General features: G+C 39.7%; 2 protein-coding genes across 3 annotated transcripts; one reads left to right on the forward strand and one right to left on the reverse strand.

Annotated features, from left to right (window-relative positions):
• The first annotated feature begins 1,855 nt into the window (after positions 1 to 1,855).
• LOC145459666 (uncharacterized) lies at positions 1,856 to 6,198 on the forward strand. The gene is made up of 10 exons (XM_080338232.1): positions 1,856 to 2,288; positions 2,403 to 2,511; positions 3,262 to 3,487; positions 3,548 to 4,858; positions 4,912 to 4,971; positions 5,031 to 5,105; positions 5,164 to 5,250; positions 5,408 to 5,473; positions 5,543 to 5,689; positions 5,748 to 6,198. The coding sequence occupies exons 1-10, from the start codon at positions 2,047 to 2,049 to the stop codon at positions 6,101 to 6,103; spliced, it is 2,679 nt and encodes an 892-aa protein (XP_080194358.1). The 5' UTR covers positions 1,856 to 2,046; the 3' UTR covers positions 6,104 to 6,198.
• Positions 6,199 to 14,491: 8,293 nt separating this feature from the next.
• LOC145459687 (uncharacterized) lies at positions 14,492 to 25,027 on the reverse strand. Of its 2 annotated transcripts, none has more exons than XM_080338245.1 (12): positions 24,889 to 25,027; positions 23,162 to 23,352; positions 21,650 to 21,787; positions 20,874 to 21,032; positions 18,998 to 19,226; positions 18,563 to 18,740; positions 17,386 to 17,488; positions 17,173 to 17,310; positions 16,584 to 16,697; positions 15,850 to 16,014; positions 15,661 to 15,784; positions 14,492 to 14,617 (listed from the first exon to the last, which is right to left on the reverse strand). In XM_080338245.1, exons 1-10 carry the CDS (start codon positions 24,899 to 24,901, stop codon positions 15,904 to 15,906), a joined length of 1,374 nt encoding a protein of 457 aa, XP_080194371.1. In that variant the 5' UTR covers positions 24,902 to 25,027; the 3' UTR covers positions 14,492 to 14,617; positions 15,661 to 15,784; positions 15,850 to 15,903. The 2 variants fall into 2 exon arrangements, with proteins under 2 accessions (XP_080194371.1, XP_080194372.1); XM_080338246.1 differs by lacking the exon at positions 14,492 to 14,617 and adding an exon at positions 14,955 to 15,484.
• Between the last annotated feature and the right edge of the window lie 1,582 nt (positions 25,028 to 26,609).

Below are 26,609 nucleotides of genomic sequence, written 5' to 3' on the forward strand. Positions count from 1 at the left end.
ACAGTTTGGCTCTTTTTGGCCCCTTTCCGGCGCTGTTTGGCCCTTTTTCGCAAAAGATGTCTGGCAACCCTGACGATGAAGAGGGCGGGGTTTCGATTTTTATAGCATCAATTCATTAGGGTTAAGTAATGCGTAAATGACGATTATACAATCGCCTCGCGTTGATGAACTTACGCGTTAGATAAGCTTGCCAACGTGTCCGGAAGTGCTGTTAATTAGCGAGTCCCTGATCTCTCGCGAACAATTGAATACGCGGGCTTTCTCAACGCGTATTACGCGCATATCAACGCATATTACGTAACCTCGGCGACAATTTGCACAAGTCAAAATGTCCGAATTATTATGGAATCTGTTGTATAATGGCACCGATTTCAGGTGGTTCAATTTCAAACCTTTCTCATCTTTTATAACTCAAGCATTGACACACATCTTCCGATGGTTATGTTCAAGTATTAGCGAAAATCAATCAAGTATGTACGCACTGTCGCACGTACATGTTTGAGGTCGATTGCGGACATTCCATGTCATTCAGTTTAGCGATGTCATTCTTTAATCACAATCGCAAATCCGCATACAATCCATCGAGAGATAGGAGCCAAAGCTAGGCCTGAGACGCGATCGTCAGGCTAGCGGTGATATCTTTCGTATCAGGCAGGGCATGGTATGGTATGGTATGGAAGTATGGTATGGTATGGATCGATATTTTGATATGGAATATGGAACAATGCAAGTATGGTATGGAATTGAAGATTTTAATCTATGGTATGGAATGACAATTCCATACTTCCATACTTTGGTGTTTTATACCTTTTATTATGATCTGTGCAAGCTTTATGAAGCGTACGTTGTTCGCTGTTCACGGAAGACGATCGCTTTTGTTATGTGTGAACGTGAACTATTGAACGCTGTGTAGGATCAAATACACGCTTGTGCTACGGTTTTAGGAGCACTTGGAATGGCATGATTTTGTGATGTAATAATGACAACAGTAATGTTGATCCGATATTCTGTTGAGTCTAGACACGTCGTCTCTAGTCTATCATGTGACGCAATAATTTGTAATGTTGGCAACTCCAACTACCTCATTCCTTGAGTGCCGAGAACTTAAAAGCAATCATGATGCAACGTACTTAATGCTCAATGTGATTGATAATTACATTTCTTCTGAAACATTATCCGCACATTTATACTATTTACATACCGAGATATCTTATTGGTCGTATTTCAAACGCTCTCGCATCAGGATTATAGACAGGGTTGCCATACCGTCCTTATTTCTAAGATTTGTCCTTATTTTGAAGGGCCACGTCTTAGAAAACTAAACTGTCCTTATTTCTAAGAAATGTCCTTATTTTCGACTGGCGTCCTTATTTTGTCTTATTTTACACCACATACAGAACCTCGGTCGTTTTCCTCAGGTATATCTGTGTTGCATAACATTCTAAAATTATGCTTTTGCGTCGAGGTTTTATGACATCATAAATGAAAGGAACTCTCGTGACGTCGGTATACACCATAACATTTGACTTCTAAGTGGTGTAACCTGAGTCCCACGTAATGGGTGGCTGGGTAGATATACTTAGCTCAGGGCACACGTCCCTGCGTTAGTCCTTGATCTGACAACTTCAACGTGAATCCAACGACAGTATTGCCTCAGATAGATATATTGGTCGAATATGTATGGAATATACAGTAGGGTATCGCATATGAGTCTGCTTGTAATTGAAATGCACGAGCTAATAAATGGTAAGTCACGTGGTAGCGAGAAGAAAGATATAAGTCACGTGATATACAGATATGAGAGAGAAGGGGCCAGAGCTCCACATCTCCCCAAGGAACATAAACAAATGGCAGTGGCTATTCGTCCGGAACCGGACGAATAGCCCAAGCCCATAGATCAGCCTATTCGTCCGGAACCGTGTGACGTAACTATTCGGAATGGATGTTTCCTGTGACGTAACTGTAGAAAACCAACATTGTGACGCGACTGATGAAATCTGACCGGTTATCAATTTCTGCGTGATCGAGCCTGTACTGACCGATAAAATGTTGAATAAGGAGAGCAGGTTCGCCTCTTATGAGGAATTTGAGCGTGCTGTGGCACTCTATCAGAAACACAAGTACGTGCAACTGTACAAAAGAGACTCGCGTACGCTGGACGCTTCGAAAAAGCGGACCACCCAGCGTAATTATAACACCAAATTGAAGTACGGCGAAATTACTTTGCACTGTATTCACGGCGGCCGCCGTTTTCAAACTAAATCCAAGGGTCGACGTCCTAATCAACAGTAAGTATCACTTACTGCTTGCTATACCTATATCTCGCCAACTTGCTATGTATGACGAATGCGCTCAACATTCAATATATCATCACAATTTGCATATCCCCGATTTTATTTCAGTACTTTCCGTAAAGACTGCCAAGCTCACATCAAGCTTGGTACCTCTGATGACGGCCAGTATCTCATCGTGAGGAGCATGGACGAACATCATAATCATGAGCTCAAGAAGGTAGTATTAGCAGACACAGAGCAATGAGCAATCATGAATTTGAACTGCGTGAGAGAGTAAATACAGGCTAAATAAACTGTAGCGTAAAATGATAAATAAGTTAACAAAAGATGTGTATAGGAAGTGAAGTAAATTGAAGAACAGTGGTGTGACATTTCAAAATCATACGAAAAATAGAGTTGTGTGCATCAACCATTAGTTGAAGCACGTCATCAAAGTACCCCAGTTTGCAGACAGGCAACACACACCATAAATGAAATAACGAACAGTAACATCAAAACTACAACTACAAGCACAAAACAATAACACAGGAAGAACGAACAGTAACATCAACAGAACTTTATAAGAACAAACAGAATAAGGATAGCTCGCCTCTTATGAGGAATTGGAGAGTGCAGTGGCACATTACAGCATCAGCAACTACGTGTAACTCTACAAGAGAAATTCTAGTGCGCAGGACGCATTAAAAAGTTAACTTAACTAGAGCAACCAAGGCACTAAAAAAGCAATTAACTAAAACTAACAGTAACAAACAGACTAACAAACAACGAAGAGAGTAACACAACAAACAAGAACAGTTGAATAAACAATGAAACAAAGGCAACACAACAAATATAAGTCGAGAAAAAGTATACAATTGAAGTTGAACAAACAAAACACCAACAATAACACATTAATATAACAATAAAATCAATTAATAATATGAACAGCGAAACGAAATGTGGAGCAGTAACATATATTTTTTTGTAGAATGCCTTCGAACATTTGCCGCATCAGCGAAGACTAGACTCCGGCCAGAAGGACCACGTTAAAGAACTGTTGAGCCTGAAGGCAAATAAAAAGCTGTTACAAAACCATTTACGGACTTCACTAGGTCAAGTCGTACTGTTAAAAGATCTTCACAACATCGGCATCACAAGATCCAGTGAAGTGTCAGCACTAGAAGCGACAGCAAAGGAACTCGAAGAAATTCCAGGTAAAGTATTTGTTTCTGGTGGTTCTCATCAACTATAGTCCCTAATTTGCTCTTGCTCAGGTGCCGTCGTGGAGATAATCGTTACAGAACAAAATGTTCTGAACGGTATATTTTTCCAAGACAAAGATATGCAACAGACTTTTTCACACTATCCCGAAATATTATTCATCGATGCCACTTACAAACTGAACGACATGAGAATGCCACTGTACTTGTTGATTGCAGAAGATGGGAATGGAGAGAGTGTTGTAGTTGGCGTCTTTGTCTTGGTGTCAGAAGATGCGGTATCGATATCCGAGATGGCAAGAATCTTTAAAAAATACAACAGTAAATGGTGCGAAACTGTCACTATCATGGCAGATAAAGATTTTACAGAGCGTCAAGTCTTTAAAGCAGAATTCCCGGATGCCAAAATTTTGATATGTTTATTTCATGTGTTGAGGACATTCCGAAGAGAATTGACTTGCGATAAAATGGGAATCACTGCAACAGAACGTAGTTATATTTTGAATATTGTACAAGAAATGGCGTATGCAAGGTCTTACCTGCATTACGAAGAATTATATCAAAAACTGATTGACAGTGGATTGGGAAATGTCGTGTCATACTTCAACAAAAACTGGCATGGCATCAAGGAAGAGTGGGTGTATGTCTATAAAAATACTGGCGTGACATTTCAAAATCAAACTAACAATAGAGTTGAGTGCATCAACCAAAAATTGAAGGCTGTTATTACCAAGTACTCAAGCTTGCAGCAGTTTTTTCACAATTTAATGCTTGTCATCAAGTCTTTGCGTACAGAACAATCCCATCGATCCATTTCAATTCTGCAAAAGGTACCTGTAATGCCATTTGAGGTGGGTAGTACAGAGCACCAGTACGGACAGATCCTCACACCATATGCTCTTGAAAAGGTCCTCACTCAGCTCAAAACGCCTACAAAAGAGAATGGAGAAGTTCAACCGTCTGCACACGACTGCAAGTGCGCTTTCCGCCAGTCAATGAAATTACCATGTCGTCACATTTTCCATGTGACTCGTCAAAACTCTCAAAGCTTGTTCTGTCCAGAATTATGCGCAATACGATGGACCTTAGCATACTACAAGAAGAACAGTGAAGTTATGTCGGACAACGAGATCATTTCACATCCCGCAACAATTTGTATGAATGTTGCCAAAACGAAGCCAATCACGTCACAATTCGAAAAATTTAAAAAAGCCAATGCCATTACACAAAAATTGGCGTCAATTGTCTCCGAGTCCTCCATGCGCGAATTCGAGAACAAAATTGAAGTGCTGGAGATGCTTGCGAAGGTGTGGGGTAGTGGAGGTGAAGTGGCATGGAATGCAAACAGCCAGTCTGAAACACATGGTAAATATGAAATATACAATAAATATTTAATTCATGACACTGACTTTTTTCAGATACAGGGATAGTCAATGTTTTGTTACAATGTGCAACGGATGCCAACAACGGCACAACAGGTGCGTTTTGTTCTGTGACTGCGCTTGATATTTATTTGCATCCGCCTCGCTCCTTGCAGGTGACGACCATACTGTGGAAGATACGGCGCACAGCTCTGAGCAGAAAAAGACTGTCCTCATTGTTGAGATGACTGGTTAGTTATCATTTTACCTTTGAAGTTTAGGCTTTTACCACGTATTTTGTCCTACCAGGTACAGACAAAATTTCTTCAAGTAATGAATCAACTGGTCAGTCAAGAAACCTTGAACCAGCAATAGACACTTCCATTTGCACATCGGGTAGGCTCATTTCACCGCTATGATTCGTTTTTAGTAACATCTGGTGAACCTACAACTACTACTAATTTATTCAAAACAATGTACTGATTCAGTGCCCAGCCGATATATTTTGCCGGTTGTAACAAAATAAAGATTTGATTTCTGTTTTAAATTGCAGAAAACAACACACCAGCAGTGTCTGGATTTGTCAAGCAAAACATCAAACCCTCGGAACAGTTGATTGGTTGGTTGGCTAAATGAATTGAAATTTGAGCTCGCCAAATTATAGAACTCTTTCATCTTGGTGTTCAAGATCTTACCAACATAACTCTTCCACCACAAATGAAAAAACGAGGTCGTCCAAAAGGCCTTGAGCAAACTGTCGTGGGTCTTCGAAAGAAAAAGAAATCAGACGGGCCGGTTAGATTTTCAAAGAAGCACCCTAAAGACATGGAGCGATGTAAGTTCTTTTCTATAGCAAAACCCTCTACTATCTTATATTTTTACCTCAATTGCAGTGATGTTATCGTGGTTCGTGTCACCAACCGACACTCGTGCTGCAATATTGGGCAAGCGACTGGACCGGAAATCAGCCAAACCTGATACTCGTGACATTCCTAATAGCTGTCTTGACGAATCTGTAAACATAATTCAGATCAAGAAATATTTCACAGCAGATGGATGGACGGCCATAATGAAATTATACCGAAAGAAATGTCGTCAGAAGGAGTGGTATTGCGGAGTATGTGACGAGTTGCTGGACAGCAATTCCATTTGTTGCGACTCCTGTCTGAGATGGGACCATTTCTTGTGTGCGGGACTAAACGCTTCCCCAAAACAAAGTAAATGGTTCTGCGATCGCTGCAAGAATTGATCGCTATTAATTGATTGACTACATTTCATTCATTTATATTATATTTGTGTTAGTTTATTCAATTTGTTCTAGTTAACTATTACAACATCAAGAAATATATCTTTGTTCTCATTTCATCAACCCGCATGTTGTTGATTGCCCTCAATTAAAAGTATATACCGTAAATTTCAGACATATGCATATACACATACATATCATTTGAAGTATTGAATGGAGGTAACCACGAGGCGCCAAAACATAGAGGCATAAGGGAAATTATTAGCAGTAAATTGAATATCAAGTGTCTTAAAATACGCTATCAATTTATCAGATCCTTACCACATCAGCTCTGTCTCAACATTCTCGGCTGTAGCAAGACCTCAATTAAAAGCATACATTTCAGACATATGCATAAATACACATACATATCATTCCCGAGTATTGAATTAAGCAAACCACGAGGCATCAAAACGTAGAGGCATAAGGGAAATTACTGGTTGCCCGACATATGAGCATGCGACACAATGGAAAACGACAGTTCAGCATGGAACACATCAGCATGCGTCACTTCAGCCTGTGACTGTATAACCCAAAAACTTACCCTAACCCGAAACATAGCCTAACCTAACCTTACCTAAACCCTAACCCAACCATAAATCCAACCCTAACCTACCCCTAACCCGTAATTTAACCCACATGCTCATGTGTCGCATGCTAAATTGTCGCATGCTAAATTGTCGCATGCCGAGGTCTCGCATGCTATGTCCACGGACCAAATTACTAGCAGTAAATTGAATATCAAGTGTCTTAAAATGCGCTATCAATTTATCAGATCCTTACCACATCAGCTCTGTTTGAACGTTCTTGGCCGTAGCAACACGCATAGATCTTCACAGGTCTTCATACTTCGAATGTTTCAGCTCGACAGCGGCGCCCACGCTGACGGCGGCTTCTCCATTCACGACACGCTGCTCCTGCTGTACTCACGTCGACCGTCAAGGCGTCAACTGGCGTCCGACATATAAAAAACACGTTGTATGCAGCGAGCCATGACTATCCTCATACGTGACCCAATGCGTTTTTCTGATTACTAGAGATAGATAAATAAATTAATAAATGAATATTATAATATTTGATTAAATATTCATTCATTATTATTTCATCAAATTCTACTTTGCCTTCATGGGCGACGTTGTTATTTAGTAATACCAGCACGAAACATTTATCCCCATAGTTACGTCACACAGTTCCGGACGAATAGCCTGGTCTATAGCTTTGGGCTATTCATCCGGTTCCGGACGAATAGCCACTGCCAATATATATATTATATAATCAGCATGATGATGTGCACAATCAATCAGAGAGTACCGGTGGTACTTCAGGGGCATCCCTAAAAGACGGAAAAGCGGAAACAGCGGAAACAGCGGAAAACGAACCCTAAAACGCGGAAACAACGGAAACAGCGGAAACAATAAAAAATGCCGATTCCTAAAAGACGGAAAGACGGAAATAGCGGAAAACTTAACCATCGATTAAATAGCGGACTTTGATACTGACATAATCTGCTCGCTGCGGAATCCAAATCAGCGGAAAACGGAGTGTAGCCTGAGCAGCGGAAACAGCGGAAAAGTTAACCATACCATTTTGAGGCGAATATTACGGAAATATGACCATCGATTACATAGCGGACTTTGATACTGACATAATCAGCTCGCTGCGGAATCTAAATCAGCGGAAAAACGGAGTGTAGCCGAAGCAGCGGAAACAGCGGAAAATTTAACCATACCAGTTTGAGGCGAATATGACGGAAAATTTGACCATCGATTACATAGCGGGCTTTGATACTAACATAATCTGCTGGCTACGGAATCTAAATCAGCGGAAAAACGGAGTGCAGCCGAAGCAGCGGAAACAGCGGAAAATTTAACCATACCATTTTGAGGCGAATATTACGGAAATATGACCATCGATTACATAGCGGACTTTGATACTGACATAATCAGCTCGCTGCGGAATCTAAATCAGCGGGAAAACGGAGTGTAGCCGAAACAGCGGAAAATTTAACCATACCAGTTTGAGGCGAATATGACGGAAAATTTGACCATCGATTACATAGCGGACTTTGATACTAACATAATCTGCTGGCTACGGAATCTAAATCAGCGGAAAAACGGAGTGTAGCCGAAGCAGCGGAAACAGCGGAAAATTTAACCATACCAGTTTGAGGCGAATATGACGGAAAATTTGACCATCGATTACATAGCGGACTTTGATACTAACATAATCTGCTGGCTACGGAATCTAAATCAGCGGAAAAACGGAGTGCAGCCGAAGCAGCGGAAACAGCGGAAAATTTAACCATACCATTTTGAGGCGAATATTACGGAAATATGACCATCGATTACATAGCGGACTTTGATACTGACATAATCAGCTCGCTGCGGAATCTAAATCAGCGGGAAAACGGAGTGTAGCCGAAACAGCGGAAAATTTAACCATACCAGTTTGAGGCGAATATGACGGAAAATTTGACCATCGATTACATAGCGGGCTTTGATACTGACATAATCAGCTCGCTGCGGAATCTAAATCAGCGGGAAAACGGAGTGTAGCCGAAACAGCGGAAAATTTAACCGTACCAGTTTGAGGCGAATATGACGGAAAATTTGACCATCGATTGAAGAGAGGACTTTGATACTGACATAATCTGCTGGCTGCGGAATCTAAATCAGCGGAAAACGAAGTGTAGCCTGAGCAGCGGAAACAGCGGAAAAGTTAACCATACCAGTTTGAGGCGAATATGACGGAAAATTTGACCATCGATTACATAGCGGGCTTTGATACTGACATAATCAGCTTGCTGCGGAATCTAAATCAGCGGGAAAACGGAGTGTAGCCGAAACAGCGGAAAATTTAACCATACCAGTTTGAGGCGAATATGACGGAAAATTTGACCATCGATTACATAGCGGACTTTGATACTAACATAATCTGCTGGCTACGGAATCTAAATCGCTCATCGTCGCTACTCAAGTAGAAGTAGAAGTAACACCGGAATTTCTACTCAAGTAGAAGTAGGAGTGGTGGTTCAAAGTAATTAAGTAAGCAGGTTTTCTAGGCTTATTTTTGCCTACAAAACTGAAAACTGTCAAGTAGAGGTAGAAGTAGTCTAAAATCATAACTACTTAAAAAGTAGTGTGAGTGGGCAAAATCTACTTCAAGTAATTCAAAAAGTAGGAGTACTTCGTTACTGACCACCTCTGAATTCATAAGTGCCTGAAAAAAGGTGTAATCACTGATAATTCACCCGAAATGCCAATGCTTGGGGTTTGTTTTTGATGGTATGGTGGGGTGTATTAGGCTTATTCACACCCACTGAGATGGGTGCAAATAATAATTCTAGTACTCAAAAGGTGTGATGACTTGAAATACGCCCTGCGCTATGCAGTAAATTGCAAAAACACACCATTTTCGTTTACAGTGTGTGATGCTGTGAAGCGATGCTGTTTATTTGGTAAAGATTGAATTACACTTTCTAATAAATGCGAAGTTATTGTTATTCATTATTCCAAGATGACCCAGATAAGCATGTCAGCGAGGTATGAGCAGTTATGTTTTGCCCTTCGATTCACGCAACAGCGAATAAATCCAATTATGCCGACCAGTTCCGCTGAGAAGCAAGCGCTTACTAACACTGTATCAACATCGAATAAATTGTATTGTATTGAGTGTATCGGTGGAAGAACGTATATCAGAACGTCCAGTTAGGCTACTAGGCATGGTCTCCCTTTCTTGGACTAATGAGCCCAGGCCAAGACTAGCTCATTAAGGCATTTCTAATTGGTACATCCTGCGAGATGCTTATGAATAGCGTAGTGTATATTATTAAAGGGATGCCAGCAGACTTGTACAAGCTAAACATTTAGTCAGTTAATGGTCAACTAACTGACGGGTTTTTGAGTACTTCTAATTCTAGTTCCAGTTCTTGCGGATTTTGAAAATTTATTAGTTCTAGTTCTAGTTGCACATTTGAAAAAGAATATTAGTTGCCGACAGTTAGAAAACACGTGTTGGCGTGGACGCGGGTTGCTTTTTGTAGTCGGAATCTCTTCCATTTCAAACTTGAAACCCCTTTCTCTTGAAATGTAGCTTCAATGTCTGATATTCCCGATAAAATAAAAATTAATGTGCTGGCTAATAGAATGAAATCCAGTTCTGTACGGTTCTTCTCCTTTAATGACTTGGGAACCATTGCGTCAAAGATAGACAACTATTTTCTGAGAATGACAGACATGAACTACGTTAGCGAGCTGAGTCAAAAGTTTGCACGATGTTCGGCCGCGTGTATTAGTTTCAAATAATTTATGAATTGAAAGCAATGAATTTGGTTAATACAAGCTTTTGGGTGGATGATACTATCAGGCAATTGTCTTAGTCTCAGATTATGTTAGTATCAAAGTCCGCTATGTAATCGATGGTCAAATTTTCCGTCATCTTCGCCTCAAACTGGTATGGTTAAATTTTCCGCTGTTTCCGCTGCTCAGGCTGCACTCCGTTTTTCCGCTGATTTAGATTCCGCAGCGAGCAGATTATGTCAGTATCAAATTCCGCTATTTAATCGATGGTTAAGTTTTCCGCTATTTCCGTCTTTCCGTCTTTTAGGAATCGGCATTTTTTTATTGTTTCCGCTGTTTCCGTTGTTTCCGCGTTTTAGGGTTCGTTTTCCGCTGTTTCCGCTTTTCCGTCTTTTAGGGATGCCCGTACTTCAGTTCTAGTGTGTTTCCGAAATCATAAACATGGTATCTGGTTTCACAACCCCAAAACTTGACACAACCCCTAATTCAACACTTATAAATATGAAGGGCTTGTTGGAGGTACAGAACTGCAATGTACAATTGAAAAGTATATTCATATTGTTGGCTGTAAATTCATCATTTTTATTATGTTTTTTTTTCTGATTCAAGATACTGCAAGAACTGCTATACAGTGAGAAGAAAGGAAGGAGTAGAGGAGACTTATGAAGTCAATCAATCGATTTCTGCCTTGTCCTACAAATATATTTAGTAGTTTAAATCTCTATGGAGACCAAACATGGCGAATTGGAAATGCAAGGGAGGCTATCACGCAGCCCTAATTTTACAAAAGGAAGGAATACATATTGTAGTGCGTGTATGTTTGGACAGTGAGTGCCGTCTTGCAAATCAACGTTGAATCAGCTTGAGATTGGCTTGAAGCGCTAATAATTACAGGTGGTATAGATTCTGGGGAAAGATATTCATGAACATGTGTTTTGCAAAGTATAAATTTAGAAAATGGAACGAATATATCCGCCTCAGTGCTTGACCATCATGATGACTCTGCTTGTAGCCAAATTGCATTAAATTCATGAAATATTTCTAGTGTTACCACACCACACAATCATTCCAAATGACATCAGAAATCAGAACCACCAGCAGGCACCAGTTACCTCTGCATTCTGCAACAACACCGACACCTCGCTTTTCTGTCATCCTGACAACTGATATCAAGTACCCTAATGGCTGATGAACAGGAAGGATAAGAATTAATATCTGAGGAACAACTGAATTCGAAAACAAACACTTCTGCAGCTCGCTTGCTGGAGCCTGCCTTCGTCCTCATCTCATCCAGCAGTAATCTCATCACTGCAGAAACTTTATTTATGTTGCTTACGCATTTCAACGACGTTACCGGTATCAGCGGTTTCAACGTTGTCATTTATTGTCGAAATCAGCCTGGGCTTGATCCATAGGTAAATAATATCGAAGCAGTTATTTTCATTGAATATAAGATATCTTGAACCTTTATCACCCAATATTTGTTATGAATATCAAATCCTGTTTAAATCCGGCTCATATGGCAGTTTCAGAATCCGGCTCCGATCCGGCCACCGTAAAATTCATCAAAATCCTGCTCCGGCTCCTGAACCGGACTGTGGCCATCTCTGATCAACGGTTTACCTTAGTTATCTATAGTTGAACATTGACTGATCGTTTTCTTGTTAGCGTCGATATTCGTTCGTACGTTCTTTCATGCCTTAGAATTTTTGTTATCATCGAGTGTGGTCATAAATAGACAGTAGGGTGGAGTGAAAATGACTTTTTTTTTCAAATCAAAAAAGGCCTTCCTCAATCCTGACAAATGACCTAAAACTTCAATTGAAAGTGACTTCAGGGTGTTGCCCCCATTTTCCAGCCGGCAACCCCCCAATTTCTGCGCGTGGGGGGGTAAAATGGCCCATCTCGGCAACCGCTGGTCGTAGAGTCATGATATATAGCTCAAAATCTGCGGAAGCATCATGTTTCTATCCGTCTTCTGAAGAAAGTTCTCTCTATTGTGAACACAAAATGAGTTATAGCCAAAAAACTATATATACGCACATTTTTGTTGAAATTCAGCATTTATTCTGACGAATTGTGATCTGTCATTAGTTTTTTTCAAAGTAAAGTAACACAGTGGCAATGCCGAATATTGGGCCCATATTACAAATATATTCACAACACAGTCCTTTTAAAAATCGGTTCAAAACATCATAATGAAACACTCACATTTAACGACTTTCATTAAAAATGCATTCTTTTGTAAAGTTTTTTCATCAGTTTACGAGACTTAATTTTTCGGCGAATGAGGCCATCTCGTCTTTGAAATTCGTTATTCCTTCAACGTCACATGACCGCCTATGAAGGCTTTTTGGGTGCCCACCAATATAGTGTTGAAACGTGATCCATAGGGCCCCCACTGCGCGCTATACGCCTAAATAAATATGTTTATTCGAGTTCACACCTGGTGTGGAGCAGTGAAGTGGGTGCAGAAAGTAAATTAGACGAAACAAACCAGTTGACTACATCGATTAATATACGGGGGTTGATAAATTTCGTCAAGTGACTTTTGAATGGATGTTATTTCTCTGTTGTTTGATGGATAAGATTGTATTCAATCATAAACTATACTAATGTACTTCTTGTGGTGCTAAACCTGATTATACAAATGAATCAAACAGACAGTATTCCGCCAATTGGGAGTAGTTGCCCGTCGTCGTGATTGATCTCCTAGTTCGCGGTGGTAACGTCGAATGTATAACAGAAAGTGTAAAATAGCGACAACTAACTGTTGTCAGTCGTCCACAACAATGCAGCTAACCAGTAATAAGCGGTTAGCCCTAACTTGTCGTTCCACGACTGAATAATCCGATTTCGTCACGACGGGGATCGGTAGTAGTTGCCCGCACGATATAGTAAATCAATCTCAAATCTGTGTAAACTATATCTGCTTTTAATAATATCACAATAATGAAATCATCGTATTTTCACAAAGTAAGAATAAAAAAACGGCAAAACTTCAGAGTCAACTCAAAATACGTTGTTATATCTTGAAAAACAGCCGAGTTATTTTGCCATTTCGCGCCTTCCGCATCATTCGATATATTAAATTCGGTGTTGAAAAGAGATTCCTTGACGGGGAGTGGATCGCGGTCCCAAAAAGCCACCGCTGCCACGCAAGATAGGCAGATGAAGTATATTCCGAGGTTTAAGAGCATCTTGTTGCAACGTTGCGTTTTCTGGGCTTCTCGTTTGCATTTGTCGAGGGCGAATCCGCCGGGAGCGCGTACTTTGCTGAAGCTCTAAAAGTGAAGGTTTTCATGTAAAACAACAGATTTAGCTAAGGGGTTTTGCCGTACCCATGATTGGGTGCTTATCAGACCATTAATTTTCTACTACCACTCAAAGTAGTGTCTTTGAAAATGCGATGGCTACTCATACTCGTAACTGAGTTGAAATTACATATTATTTGTACATCTACTTGAGTAGCAACTCTGACTTCTTTGACCAGCTCTGATAATCACATGGTTATTTCGATTCTATCCCAACACAACACAATCTTATGACGAAATTTTATGAATTGAACCTAGATTAAACATTCGACCAAGCCACTAACTATACTGCAGAAAGAATAAAGATCTTACGTCAGTATGTGCATATGTCAAGTCGAGTCATTTTCAATTCATTCATTGTGTTCACTGTCCAGTTTTTTTTTCAGTCCGGTTCAACCCACTTTTTCAACTCTGCTCGAGTAATATAGAATGGCTCGCATTCATATTATCGTAATTTTCCTCAGTCGTAACAGTTTGTGGCCCTACTTTTCAAGTATCAGGACTGCTAGACGAAATACCAATCATGCGGTAACTTTACTATTCTTCGAAGTTACAATGAAATGTATGTCTTGGCAGTCCCAGTCTCGAATCATATGACTTGGTTTGAGTCATGCACAATGACTCGAGTACAAGTCGAGTCAATACAAAAAGTGACTCGAGTCGAGTCATTTTATACATTACGAAGCCGTTGAGTCACTTTCGAACAGACAAAAAGAGAATCGTGAGTTCAATAGCCATACTTTGGAACCCGATTTTCCTTTCAGGTCGAAGGCTTTCAGTTTTCCAGATCCTTTATGAAGACGAGACCTCTGCGACGAGGAAGATTCGTGCGATCTGCTTTTCCCGCTCATCGGCGATTGCGATCTCTGGAATTTGATACGTGACATTTTAGTATGTAAAGAATTACCATTGCCTGATTACCAGATGCGGTCAGTAATGATATACTTATAGACTTTCGGATCACTCAAATGGGTTTTACGCACTTGCAAAACCTTCTTGGACGATTGTAACTTTAGGCTTGTAACGGCCCAAACACTGCCAAGACCGAGACGCATAGAAAACGGCTTAGGGCAGTGGTTCCCATACTGGGGAGCGTGAGCCCCTTGTGGGGGTGCGAAACCATCTGAAGGGAACAGGGAGATGCGCTCAAATGAAAAAATTTTCTCTTTAACTCTACTTCGTAGTTATTGCTATGTGTATAGTCCGGATTTCATCTTATAGAATTATGTTATCAACAGCCATGACCTTCCATGCCATCAAACTAGCTGTTGGGATTCCTAGCATTCTAGTTGCATTTTGTGATGTGACGATTTTTCAGTATCATAAAGGGGTGTGTGTCTAAAAAAGATTGAGGACCACTGGCTTAGGGCTTACCCACAAGATCAAGCTTTACGTGGCGATGGTCTTTTAGCTGGTAACGAATCTCGCTATTCCTAATATCAATTCCTTAGTCGCCAAAAAGCGTTTCCAGGCATCGTGCACAGCTCACAGTTCAAAATATAATATAATTGGTGATAATGATTTTTTGTTGTATTTGTATTTCCTTAATGAAATATTATTTCTTTTGTGGTCAAATATGGCCATTGCATATGTTAGGTAGCTCACCGTTGTACTGAAGTAGACTTTTAGAACGTGGTTTTCTATTTTACATCGATATCGAATTCATGCGGCCCGCGGCCTCTACGAAATTTGAAAAGTGGCCCGTGACTCGTTTTGAGTTGGCGACCCCTGATCTAAAGTATAATTTTAGTTGATTAATCAACTCTAAGTGGCAAGGAGCACATAATTTTGGTACTCGAAAGAGTCATCTCTTAATTCTTGACTCGAATCATTAGAATTAAAGCTCGAGTCAGATTTAAGTACTCGGGTCAGTGTGCTCAACTCTAAATATAATCATGTAAAGTAAAACCTGGGATCCAAGAAAAACGTGTAGCGCTGATGATCAACACCGTCTGCCATTTCCGCATCGGTTATTCGTAGTTTCGAAGTAAAATTAGCCGCATTCGGATTGGGAGAATAATCCAAATACACTTCTGCAACGTTACAGCGATGAATCAGTCTCAAATACGTACAAGTCATGAACACGATATCATCATACCCATGGCGGGGTTGCTCTCTTGCTTGTTAATATTGTACTTTTTGGTGTAAGTGATCATGATATGGACTCCGCGGTGTTGTTGTCGCGATTGTTGTTTGTTACTGTAATTCCGCACGTTTGTAAAGGTTGCAGAGGGGTGCTGACCGTATCAAACGTCAAGCCAGTCTGAAACGTAAATGGGGAAAAACTTTATTTACAATGTAGAAATCCAGGAATATGGTACACTTGATAAACACTTTCAAAACACGATAGATTTGTGTTGTTGACATTACGCAACTGCACATGCTTAAGGGATATTTCCAAGTGTAAATTCCTTTCAAAAATCGCAGAATCTTTCTGGATTTGACTTTGATTTGACTAATAGCAGTAAGAAAGGTAACAGATTTTGTTGAACTAGTAAAAATTCAAGTGACAAGTCTCAAAAACGTAACCTTATTTCTGACGGTGGTCTTCTGCGTAAATTCGTTCCAGCAACCAAATAACTTCTCATGATTTGAAGGCAAATTTTATTGAGGAAAGTACCATATTTGTTCAACTAAGAAAACTGTAGGGATATTTCAAAAATGGAACTCTTTTCTGACAGCGTTATTCTGTGTAAAGAACTTTTCCTGAGTTGAAGGCAAATAGCAGATAGTAATATCAAACTTTTCCCAATACTCATGGGTATTCAAATTCATTTTGGGACACAAGATAACCATTAATATGATCATTGAAAATTATAATCGCCAGATTACCCTCGGTCTGTACAACGATCCAGACGATTCCAAGGTATTCACGGTATCCTCTGCGTTGAGATATTCCCAAGAACTCTCTGTCATCGCCAGTTTAATGCGACGTTCGTCCCCATCCTGTGACAGAATCAATACCGAATTTACACACAAAATGTACATACGTCGAAACCATACGTTGTAGCCAAAGTAATCTTCATGGGCAGTCGAGTAGAAGTTACGCCATAGTAAATTCGCCACACAAACACAAGTAAGTAGATTCATAAAGTGAATTGAGGCAATGTGCCACATACATTTAGTAGAAGGTCTGAGGCGGCTACTTTTAATATTGCACGACTAATTTGACTAATACCACGACAAATATATGCAATTTTAGAAAATACATTCATCTATCGTGATACAGGGACTGTTTCAAGCAATTTCATGACGATTTCACTTTAAAAAGTGATGAAAATTGATCCCGAAACTACTTTTGACTTTGCAGCCTCTAAAATCTAAAAACTGATGCGTAAAAGTGGAGGTACTCAAAACAGAAACACCCTTGAGCAAGTATTGCAAGAGGTAAAAATCCTAAAACAAGACATAGATATCTTACCGTAGAAGACGCCAGGCCTGATATCGGAATAGCCGTCCCGTTTCCGTCGTAACACTCGATAGTCGGAACACGCGAGGTAATATTAGCAAAGCCGTTTGCCGCTAATTGATGCGCTGGATATCCGAAAGTGTAAGGATTCTACAAAGAAAAGTACATTAGAATTCCATCCAGTTGTTCACAATTACCTCTGATGAGCTCAACAACATAATTCACCTGCTCTTGCACGATCGAAACAATTTGCAATTCCATATTGGGATCCAAGTTGTCCAATATGTGATCTGGAAGCTGCCATGATACACCGCCGGAGACTTGCTGCCTGTTGATAGAATGTACGATTCTGTTTCGTTAAATCATCAACATCGTATACACTGATTTGCAAAGCATACTTTTGTCAGTATCGGGCCTCGCAATTGGAACTTACAGATTTTTTAACAAAAATTCCAGTATAAAAAATTGCGTTGCCACTCAGCATAAGTAGAAGAAACGCTTTAAACTGCTACAAAATTTCACGTAGAAATAGCGATTTCAAAACTCGTCAAAGTTGTAAAAAGTAACTAATTTTGCCTGTCATGCGGAAGTGGACATAATGGTGCAAGCAGGAAAAACCTACCGAGTACCAGGGCTGTAATGACTCGAGTCATGACTCGACTTGATTCGGACTCGAGTCGCAATTTTGAGTTGACTCGACTTGACTTGAGTCATTTTCATAAAAACGGAAAATGACGCGACTCAAGTGAAATTGTGTATTGACTCAACTTGTTCTCGAGTCATTATTCATGACTCAGACCAAATTATATTAAACGACAAATTCTATGAGTCTTATTCAAGTCTCGAATATCAGGCTCGATAAATATTGAATATGACCAGAAACTGTCTTTTATCTGTTTGAAAAATATGTTTAGAGCGAGAAAAATGAGTATAATAATGAATCCGAGGTCGGATATTATCCAAAAGTTGCTCGGAAGGTGTTGAAACTGTCTTGAACTCGATACTGAACAGTAAACACTATGACCTGGGCTCAGACTCGTGTCTTAACACTATGACTCGAACTCGAAGCGTTGGTTCCTGACTTGGACTCAGAGTTGACTTGGTGGTGAATTAAAAATGACTCGACTTGACTCCAGTCAAACTTGACTTGGGATTGACTCGGAATCTGGTTACTGTTTACAACCATGCTGAGTTCTTCAAAGTAGAAGTACTTGGTTATTGACGGCTTCAGCAAATACAACAACCATTCTGTATCCTATTTACATTGTATATAAATGAGTCAGTCAATGCCACTTGATAAGAGGCATGCGAAAGTACTCAAGACTCATCAAAGCAATGTCCAAGGGAAGAGATTACAAAACCTACATTCAATCTCAGTATGATAAGTGGCAAATTTACGTACTTGGGCGCGGTTAGCGGAGTGGTCTTCTTAGTCGATATGCTGATCAAGGGAGATAGAAAAGACATGGCCTCCTCATCTACGACTTTGCTTTGAAGAATGGTGGTGATCAGGGAATAGACGTTGTTTATTAGATTTGTCATGACTCCTTTGCGGTAAGTCTCATCGAAATTGACAGTAGCTGTAATGCATTGTCACAGAAATGAAACGAAATAGCCGGAATATGTGCAGATGTTATATATCTACAGGTCAACAAAAAAATTCCCAACGGACATGATATGTTATCGATCGATTCCGGGTATATCAGGGGAGCTCAGTCTGAAAACGTCAATACTTTGGCTGAATAGGCTCTCATTTTTAACACATTGCTTCTTCGTGAATATACCTTTAAAAATATGTATGCTAGTGGCTTAGGCTATCTACAGAATTAGTATGTACCGTTTGGAAATATCGATACGATCTCCGTTTCTGTGGTAGTAGTGTCATACACTGCATAGTTAACGACACGCATTAATCCGCCGATAATGTCCAGGACATCGTTGGTGGCTCTCTGAAAGGAGGCGTGGCCTTCTCTGTTGACAAACTCAGATAGCCGCGCATTCATTTGGTTGACGCTGGACTGAACGTATTCGTGCGTGGTCGGGTTTTGCATCTCAGATGGAAATTTCTGTGGAAGAAATAAGGTTTGATCAGATAAAAATGCTGGATCGATGGTGTTATTGGTAGGTGGAGAATGGACATGACCATTAAAGTTTTTTTTTTCACATTTTGCTGGCTAGTTGATAAAATTATTAGGATGCATATCAAATTTGGCTTGATTCCAACAAATTTTATTGGAACTTTTATTGGCCACCCTATGAAATTGAAGCTCCATCAAAAAACGATGCAAAAAATTTTGCTGAATTTGAACAAAAACAAACATTCACGGTAGGATTAAGATTAGGTGGGGTTAGGGCCAAATTTAGGGTAAAGTTGGGTTGGATTTGGGATTAGGTTAGGTGACAAATGGGAGTCAATTCGGGGGTTAGGTTTAGAGTTAGATTTAGTACAAGGTTGGATTTAAAGTTAATGTAACAGTTGGGTTAATCATAAGATTAGGTAAAGGTTGAGGGTTAATTTATGGATATGGGTAGTTTTGGGGTTATAAAGTCACATGCTCCATCGTCGCTCACTATTTCCATTTTATTGCGTGTTCAAAATATCAGGCAACAAGTAGTATTTTCTTGCAAAGAAATCAAAGTGGGACTTACTTAAATTGATAGCGATGTGAAATCCCAAAAATATGCACGATATGAATCCCAGCATAATGCTTGAGTTTCTAGACCGTTTCGTGATACTTACGACACATTGTTCTAACACTGAAGCCACTTGCTGAACTTCTTTCAATGTTGTAGTGCTGATTTCAAAACCGTCTGAGTCACCATCTCGTCATTATAGCCCGTATTCCATAAAAACTCGTACATTTTGAATTGCGCAAATCGTCGCAGAGGCTATGTAAGACGTAAGACGCATTGCTAAGCGCGCGTATTTAGTTGTTCGACGCATTGATAAGCGCACGATATCATTGGTTGAACACACAATCGCATCTGCAAAAGGCCTAATACGAAAGATATATCAATAGATCATCGCTAGCCTAACTCCATCGCTAGCCTAACTATCGCGTCTCGGGCCTAGCATGGTGTGGCTCCTATCTCTCGATGGCTTGGAGACCATGCCGTTGATTGTATGCTGATTAGCGATTGTGATTAAAGAGTGACATCGCGAAACTGAAAGACATCGAATGTCCGTAAACATGTGCGACGCGTGCGTAATATATCTCCGCTAATACTTAAACATAACCATCAGAATATGTGAATCGACTTGAGTTTTAAAATAGGACAGGTTTGAAGCACCTGAAATCGGCGTCATTATGGCACATATTCCCAAAAATCTCGGACATTTCGACTTGCGCAAATAGTCGACGAGGCTGCGTTGATGAGTGCGCGTATTTAATTGTTTGACGCTTTGATAAGCGCAGCGCAGGTATTTAATTGTTGACGACAGATCAGGGAGTCGTTAATTAACAGTACTTCCGGACTCGTCGACAAGCTTATCAAACGCGTATAATCGCGAACACGAGGAGATTGTATAATGTATAATCGTCATTTACGCATGTACTTAACCCTAATGAATTGACGCTATATTAAGTAAATTCGCAAAACATCGAAACCCCGCCCTTCTATTTTAAAACCCCTTCCTTATTTTTCGGCTGGCTACGCGCCTGGATTTCTCATAAAGTATTTTGCATAAAATTTGATGAAATGGTGATATTTACTCTTAGTTTGAATTGGTATGCGTGCGAGTTTTCCAAAGAGCCTTCTTTCACGACGAGGTATCGCGATTGGTCGCCGGTTGTTGTAGTGACGAGATCGATCGGGAAATTCGCAAGTGAGCCGTCAGCTTCTATTTTCTGAATTTCCCACTGATACGATACCTGCACAAGAAATTTAGTGTGCGTAAGTGATTTTAAGTTAATCAAGTTACACCATGATTGGTGATAATGCTCAGAAATATCAACAATATAAAAATTGCCCGAGAATAATTGATAGCGCATGGCGATAGTCTAGAATTACACTTAGGCAAATAAATTATGAGATTAATATATATAAGAAGATTGTGATTTTTCAGAAAGTATGCTGGGATGACAACAATGTATGTTATCTGCGTCACATGGGATGGGTCAAATTGACCAATCAGTCCGCAAGACTACATGGGAAGTCACTGTAAATCAGGGTACACACATGAATTGGTCCTGGGATGACTAAAACCTTGGTTGAGTCAAACGGGCTTGACTTTGAGATTGGGAAGTTATCAAGTCAAATCCACCAGATAGTGCATAGGACCACAGGCAGAGGTGATCAAATTAGCCATCATTAATAATTGCCATAATTATTAATTTTTTTACAAGTACAAATATAATTTTCAAGTACTTTGTTACTGACCTCATCTGACTACAGCGGAAGCCATTGGAAAAGGATTGAAGAATCAATAACATAATAACAGAAATACAACTGGGCGAAATGCGCTATGCAGATAAGAAGAAGCTCCTACCACATCTGTACTCAAGCACGAGTCGTAAGAGCCCACCAAGCCCACGTGAAACGAAGCACTGATTTGATACAAAGCCATAGCGCGACAAGAGAAACACACAACTGTTGTAGTCGGGATGATGCGATCGACGACCACCACCTGAGAAAATCAGCACGCAGAGATCAGTGATGTGCTCGTAACTTTTTTTCCGTTCATTTTCAACACAAAGTTCTGTGGAAGCGAGATAGGAACAATTTGCTTCTGCATCTTTTAAGCCCGAAACTAGCTTTCTAGCATAAGCGGTTGTCAAGGTATGGCAAAATTAGCTATTTTAGGCCCGTTCCGTGAGATTGCACGGACACTAGCGGCACGAACCCGAAATTATGATGGAAATAATTCATTTGATATTCGGGCACCGCGTATCAAGACTACGTTTTGAAATTCTATTTGTTTTATCATTCACTCCACCCTAATGACACAAGCGCTTACGATTTCAGACTAGTTACACTCATGCTTCACAGTGTTATTTTTGAGGCCAATAATACTCATTTTTTTTAATTAGTCAAAAATCTCTACTTCTACTTGTAGTTGAGTAGGAGTTTACAACGCTACTTCTACTTCTTCCTTGTTGGCACATACTACATTGGTGTTTTCTGATGAAAGTCGATTCCGAGGCACGTGAATGAAAGAATGACCGGCCGAGATATATGATGACCGCTCCATAATTTTTTGCACTAATAGCATTATCCAATAAATCGAGAGATATTCCGAAAACATTCGGATTTATTTCTATATGAGTACAACATTCAATGGTAATCTGGAATAGGGTTATCATATATTGATATTATAAAAAGAGGACACTTTTTTACAAGTTACAATTGTAGACAAATTTGGAACATTTCAATTGATATGGCGATTGTGAGTGGGCTGACTAAAAAATATTTGGTAATTTTCCGCATCGACGACTGGAAAACCAGTTTCTACTACTACTTGCCGTCAGCTGAAGCTTTTTTCCAAGTTTTTACGAGTTCATAATTCTAATCTATTTTGGAAAAACTGTGTAGCTATAAATTTAATTTCAAGTTAATTTTGAAAATCTTAAAATTATTTAGTAGAAAGCATGCCTGTCCCCATATGACCAATTCCACTACGTCCAGACTACTGCTAAAAGTCAGCTCTCAAAGTTTCCCGAAATACCTGAAACTTCATCTTGTACTGCTACGGTGACCGATTCTTTGTTTATTTATTGTAGTTGTGCTCACCGTAAATACTATTTTATTCACATCCAAATTTTTCAACGGCAATAACTCGGCTTCCACTGGTTGGAATTGAACAAAATTTGGTGTGCAGGCTTAAATTAGGTATCCTAAGAGTTTTAGCAAGTAGCCAGTACGATTTGAGAAAAAAGGTCATTTTCGAAGAGCCCTACTGTACAGTTCATAAAAATACAGACTGTATTAATTATATTTATTATACTATAGTTATCATAGTATCGTCTATTGATGGTGATGAGACTCACTCAAATGTACATACCGAGATGATAACTTCTTTTCCATTGGCTGCAGCCCCTTGATAACCATCAATGACTTCAAAAGTGATTGCTCCGACACGATCTAGACATATCACTTCGATCTCGTTCCCTTTCACGCTAACTCCGTTTGTGATGAAGACGCTGACGACGTATGTGCCCACTTGTTGGAAGGAGTGATAGATAGACGCGGAATCTGGTGAAATAAACGAAAATTTTGACAATGAACGCCAGAGCTGGTGAGTAATCAAGGGTAGGATTTCTCTGCACTTGAGTGGTTCTGTTTAAGACTGCTAAACAATTTTGTAGGCAGAACTACATACCTTTCTGATTTTTATAATTTGTCAATAATATAGTAGTTTGGAAAAAAGTTTGCATCACTTACTTGATTGGTTATGTGTAAGGCGTTTTTTTTTTGACATGTCAAAATTTGTCAAAATTTTGTCAAAATTGTAGTGTTAGGTCAAAATTTGTCAAAATTTTTCATCAAGTCAAAATCTTTTTGACGTCCGCATTTCGCTTGTATCGTAGATTTTGCAATGTCGGTGAATTTATCATTTGATATTTCACAGCTTGTAGCCTATTATATAGGCCTACCGTTGTAAACGGCTAATTGTCTGCTCATTGTAAATCATAAACGGTCAAATAAAACAAATAGGTAAACCTGGTGTTATGGTCAACGTACCGCAATATCCTAACTGAAGAAAGACTTCTTGAGCATTGCATCATTTTTATGTTAAGAAGCGCATGATGAAAAATTGTGATGTAGACAACATTGTCAGAATGAAGCAACACGGTGTGTCACCACCAGCAGTGTGTACGCACAACTTGAGTGTTGTCAGCCAGCAACTGCTATTGTTGAACGTCCTTGGCAAGCTTCTTAGTAAAGACATGCACTTTCTACCCAAGAATGTAGGAAAGTATCTCTCATTGTACTACAAAATTTTATGATATTGGTTTTTCCGTGTAAATGTTGCATGTTTCTAAGCCAAAAACGTTATTTCATGCCAAACTACTTCGTTAGGACAGTCAGTTCCAACCAGATATGAAGATAAGTGGTACAATTTTAACATTATGTGGGAAAACACCTAATTTGCATACGTTAAGTCAAAATTTGGTCAAAATTCAGTTTGTTTAGGTCAAAAAAAGTCAAAATTTAAATTTTTTAGGTCAAAATTTTCCTTTTTTTAGTAAAAAAAAAACCGCCCTATGTGTTCGAATCACTTTTGCTCATTGAAATCATCATCACGACTGGGAGAAATAGCCCCTGTGTTACAGTAATTGAATGCATCTTTGAAAATTGCACCTGTTCGTCATTGGCCGTTGTGGTTAGTCACAAAAATACATCGTGCAATTTTGCTGCAGTAAGCTGCAATAAACGGATAAATGTATATGCCCCCCCCCCTTCAGAACAAAGCTAATTTTCAAGTCACATACTTTAGAACTTGTCAGGCACTTCATTTGTTATTTCCACATGAAATAGTTTTGACAGATGTACTTGTACTCTTTATTTTAGGAGAAATTCACTTCTACTTCAACGAAAGTAGCTTTTTTGGGAACTTTAACCACAACTGACTACATTTCAAATTAGCCGTGATGATAGCATTTTCAATTTTGACTCAGGTCAGCTATTTGATATGGAATTACTATGTAAGATCATGATCATACGTTAGTTTTCAATGGTTTTGCAATCACTTTTGAACTTATTTTTCATTTCCAAATATCGGCGTACCATTGTATGTCATTTCCACGGCTCCGCCGATAGACACCGTCACTTCCGGCAGTTGTGAGAGTCACATTTTCTCCGGTGACGAGATTAGCTTCGAATCTCGTGCTCTCGGGGACATATTTGTCATCCGCTGTCGATATGTTGACGCCATTGATGGGATCGGCGGCCAGTATGTAGACTTGATCGTAGTCTGCACTCACCTGGAATGTAAAAGAGACTCTTAAATATACAGAGTACTATTATACAATTGAATATTATATTCATATTGAAATAAACCCAAATATCTTCGGCTGACACCCGTCAGTGGTAATCGTCAGCAACTAGTAGAGAATTGGAAAGAACATTGCATATCAATAGTCGTATCGCCAAATGTGACGTCACTTTTATTAATATCAGCCAACTTGGTTTGTGCCAACAGAAGGAGTCAAGTGTCTAAAAGTATCATATTAGTTTTATATATAAAGCTATCTGCACGAATTTTCATGCCTGTGACCTCATGTTTGTTGATATAACCGTTGACATATAATGTTTATTTCAATTCTGTACTAGTTGCAGACGATTACCCCTGACGAGTGTCAGACGAAAATAATCGGGTTCATTTCACTGAAAATATACCGTTCCATGTAGCAATATAACAATGTAAATTCTCATTAATCATAAGTACTAAAGGCAGCGCCAAAATGTCTTACTCAACCTCATTTTAAACCGACAACAAAAATTAGCCTCACAGAGCATTTTTCTTACCCGATTCTCCACTTTGAGTGAGACGGTGGAATCGTATACTTGGGTGAAGACATACGTAAGCGACGATGTCCCGAGAGTATAAGCGCTTTGATCTGGCTCAATCTGAAAAGTAGGGGGTCATTGATTTTTCACAATTTTCTTTTTTTTCTTTGTAAAAAACGTTGGTAACCCCGCCTCTAAATCCATACAAAAATTTGCCATCCACATACCATCCAATAATCATTTTCATCCGGCCCACCGGCATCGACAGCTGCTGTCAGCGTCACTGACGTATTAGCTTTGACCACGACAGGATGAGATATGGTTGTTCCAGAAACCGCCTCCTGGACGGTCACGTTCAAGGAGAACGACCGATTGCTGACCAGATTCGATACGGTCACAGACACGGTATAAGCACCTCCTGCCGTATAGGCATGTGTGACCTGAAGAAACAATTTGAAAAATGGATGGAGATTTAAAGCTGTCTGGGGAAAGAGAAGACTATTAAAAATGTTATGCGTTGTGTTGCTTTGCTAGGGCACAGATAGAGGTAAAATGTGTAATATAATAATGTAAATAAAACTGTTCTGAGAAAGTCCATTGCCATTTGGGATCCATACTAGTATTCGTCCGCCAGGTGATGCACTCAATCATCTGATGTTGTTGTTATCATTGTGACGTAATTGTGGGTAATATAGTGTTGTCACTGTTGTGATCTAACGGCTGGCCTCTAGAGTCTAGACCGCCATTCTGCGTTTTGTTGTTGATATTTGCCTTTTCTTGCACTGGAATCACGATTATGGCATACTGTGACTACAGCTCCATGGTGCAAAAGAAGCTCACTGCTGTTCGTCAAGACGTGAGTAGTACCAGATCCACTTGGATTTAGCAGTACTGCTTTTCGCAACGTCGTTTACCGCCGCCTCTATTGTAATGGTAGTCACATGCACATCACAAAGATTATCATCTGTTGTTCAGTTTGATTTGCGTGATACTCGAAC

This window comes from Botryllus schlosseri, unplaced genomic scaffold (assembly GCF_051294905.1).
Source record: "Botryllus schlosseri isolate E-star unplaced genomic scaffold, Bs_hap1 Bs17a, whole genome shotgun sequence".
NCBI classification, from domain to species: domain Eukaryota; kingdom Metazoa; phylum Chordata; class Ascidiacea; order Stolidobranchia; family Styelidae; genus Botryllus; species Botryllus schlosseri.